General features: G+C 38.6%; 1 protein-coding gene across 1 annotated transcript; it reads right to left on the bottom strand.

Annotated features, from left to right (window-relative positions):
- Positions 1-524: 524 nt before the first annotated feature.
- Positions 525-1493, bottom strand: LOC144289198 (olfactory receptor 2AJ1-like). Its single transcript, XM_077857434.1, has one exon. The coding sequence runs from the start codon at positions 1491-1493 to the stop codon at positions 525-527; it is 969 nt and encodes a 322-aa protein (XP_077713560.1).
- Between the last annotated feature and the right edge of the window lie 637 nt (positions 1494-2130).

Consider the following 2130-nt stretch of genomic DNA (forward strand, 5'->3'; position numbering starts at 1 on the left):
AGAAAACTTGAGAGACACCTAACTCTGGGAAACAGACAAGGGGTAGTGGAAAGGGAGGTGAGTGGGGGGTTAGGGTGACTGGGTGGTGGGCACTGAGGGGAGCACTTGGAGGAATGAGCACTGGGTGTTATGCTAAATGTTGGCAAATTGAACTACAATTTTAAAAAATTAAAAAAAAATAACACTCAAAAAAAAATTCTTAATTCCCTCACTGTTCTTAGGAGCAGCTCATGCCTTCTTATTCATAAGTATGTTTAGCCAGAGGAGTACATATATATGAGCAAAAATGATGTCTGTTATTTAGAAAAGCAGTGCATTTTCAGGATTTTTTTGTTGGAAGAATTAGACCTTTGGGTTGTGTTATAAGAACATCAAAATTTATTTTATATTTCATTTTATTTTTTATTTTCACACAATATGGGGATTGAAACAAAGGACCTCTCATATATCCATTATTCTCATAAAATATTTGTTAAGTATTAAAGGCTTTTAGAACAAATCAATGTTCAAATAAATGATTATAATTATGTATGGCAACCTAGCTGTCTTTTCATCTTTTTTAGGAGGATTCTACTGATGATTATACTCTTCAGAGCTGCTATGACATCCTTGTTTCTCAAGCTATAGATGAGGGGATTAAGCATAGGAGTAAGAATGGCATTAAACATAAAAAGGGACTGGTTTATTTTGGGAGTTTTAAAGGATCCTGGCCTCATATAGACTAATATGGCAGGGCCAAAGTAGAGACTGACCACACAGAGGTGGGAGAAGCATGTGGCCAAGGCCTTGTTTTTACCTTCAAGGGAGTTCATGCGGAGGACAGCAAGAAATATGTGGATGTAGGAAGCCAGGATGAGACTCAGAGGGATGAGGACCACCAGAAAGCTTGAGACCACCACTGACTTCACATAGGCTGAAATGTCCTCACAAGTGAGCTTAAGGAGTGCCATGACCTCACACAAGAAGTGTGGGATCTCTCGAGGATGACAGATGGCTAAGTGCATGACATAGGCTGTATGAACCAGGGAAGTTATTGCCCCTCCTGCCCAGGAGCCAACAACCATCTGTTTACAGGTGGTATGGCTCATCAAGATTGAGTAACGTAGTGGATTGCAGATGGCAATGTAGCGGTCATAGGACATGAGAGTCAGTAGAAGGCACTCAGAAATTCCCAAGGTTAAGCTGAATAAAATCTGAGCTCCACAGCCAATCTGTGATATGGTCCTTTTCCCTGAGAAGAAGTTGGTGACCATTTTGGGGACTGTAGTTGAGATCAAGGCCACATCAATAAGGGAGAGCTGGCTGAGCAAGAAGTACATAGGAGAGTGGAGTCGAGAATCCAACCAGATGAGGAGAATGAGAACAGCATTGCCCATTACAGCCATAAGGTAAACCATAAGAATGAAGCAGATAAGGACCGCAAGGTGGCTAAACTCAGGCCAGAGCCCCAAGAGGATAAAATCTGTGGTGATGGTCTTATTGTTTCTCTCCATGGCTGAACATTATTGCCCAGAAAACAATGGTAAGAACACCATTCCATCTGATATGTTGCCGTGCATCTCATCTACTTTTCTTACTATCAGGACTCTTCTGAATATGTTCACGCTGATTGTGTTCCTTGTTGAGATCTCTTTAGTGTTATAAATAACTTATTGACATATAAAATTATATTTCATAAATTACTCAATAAACTACTATTCACATACTGTAGCTACTGTTACAAACTGTAGTCACTAATAGTAACCAAATAAGAACACGGATACATTTAAAGTTCTATCAACTAAAAGCTAATCAATTTGATGAAAATGTATCATGTGTATATTTTTAAGCACTTACAAATTCATCACCTTGAGGTTCTGTGCAGATATAACTTCAACAGGAGAGTTATGATCATTTTAAATTTTAAAAAATCAACACTTTCACTTAGTCCTAGGAGACTTTATAGCAAATGAAGATTCTCTTGAAGATGATAAGAGGCTTTGATAACCTGAGGACAGATAAGAATTTGCAGAATTGAGTGTTATTTGTGCTTGCCTTTTCTCTCTCACATAGAGAATTTGCCCATTTTCCCATGAGTCTTTCTTGCTCTAATCCCAACTCAAGTATCTCTTAAGTTAGGTAAACTAGAAT

The sequence above is a fragment of the Canis aureus genome, chromosome 18 (assembly GCF_053574225.1).
Source record: "Canis aureus isolate CA01 chromosome 18, VMU_Caureus_v.1.0, whole genome shotgun sequence".
NCBI lineage: Eukaryota > Metazoa > Chordata > Mammalia > Carnivora > Canidae > Canis > Canis aureus.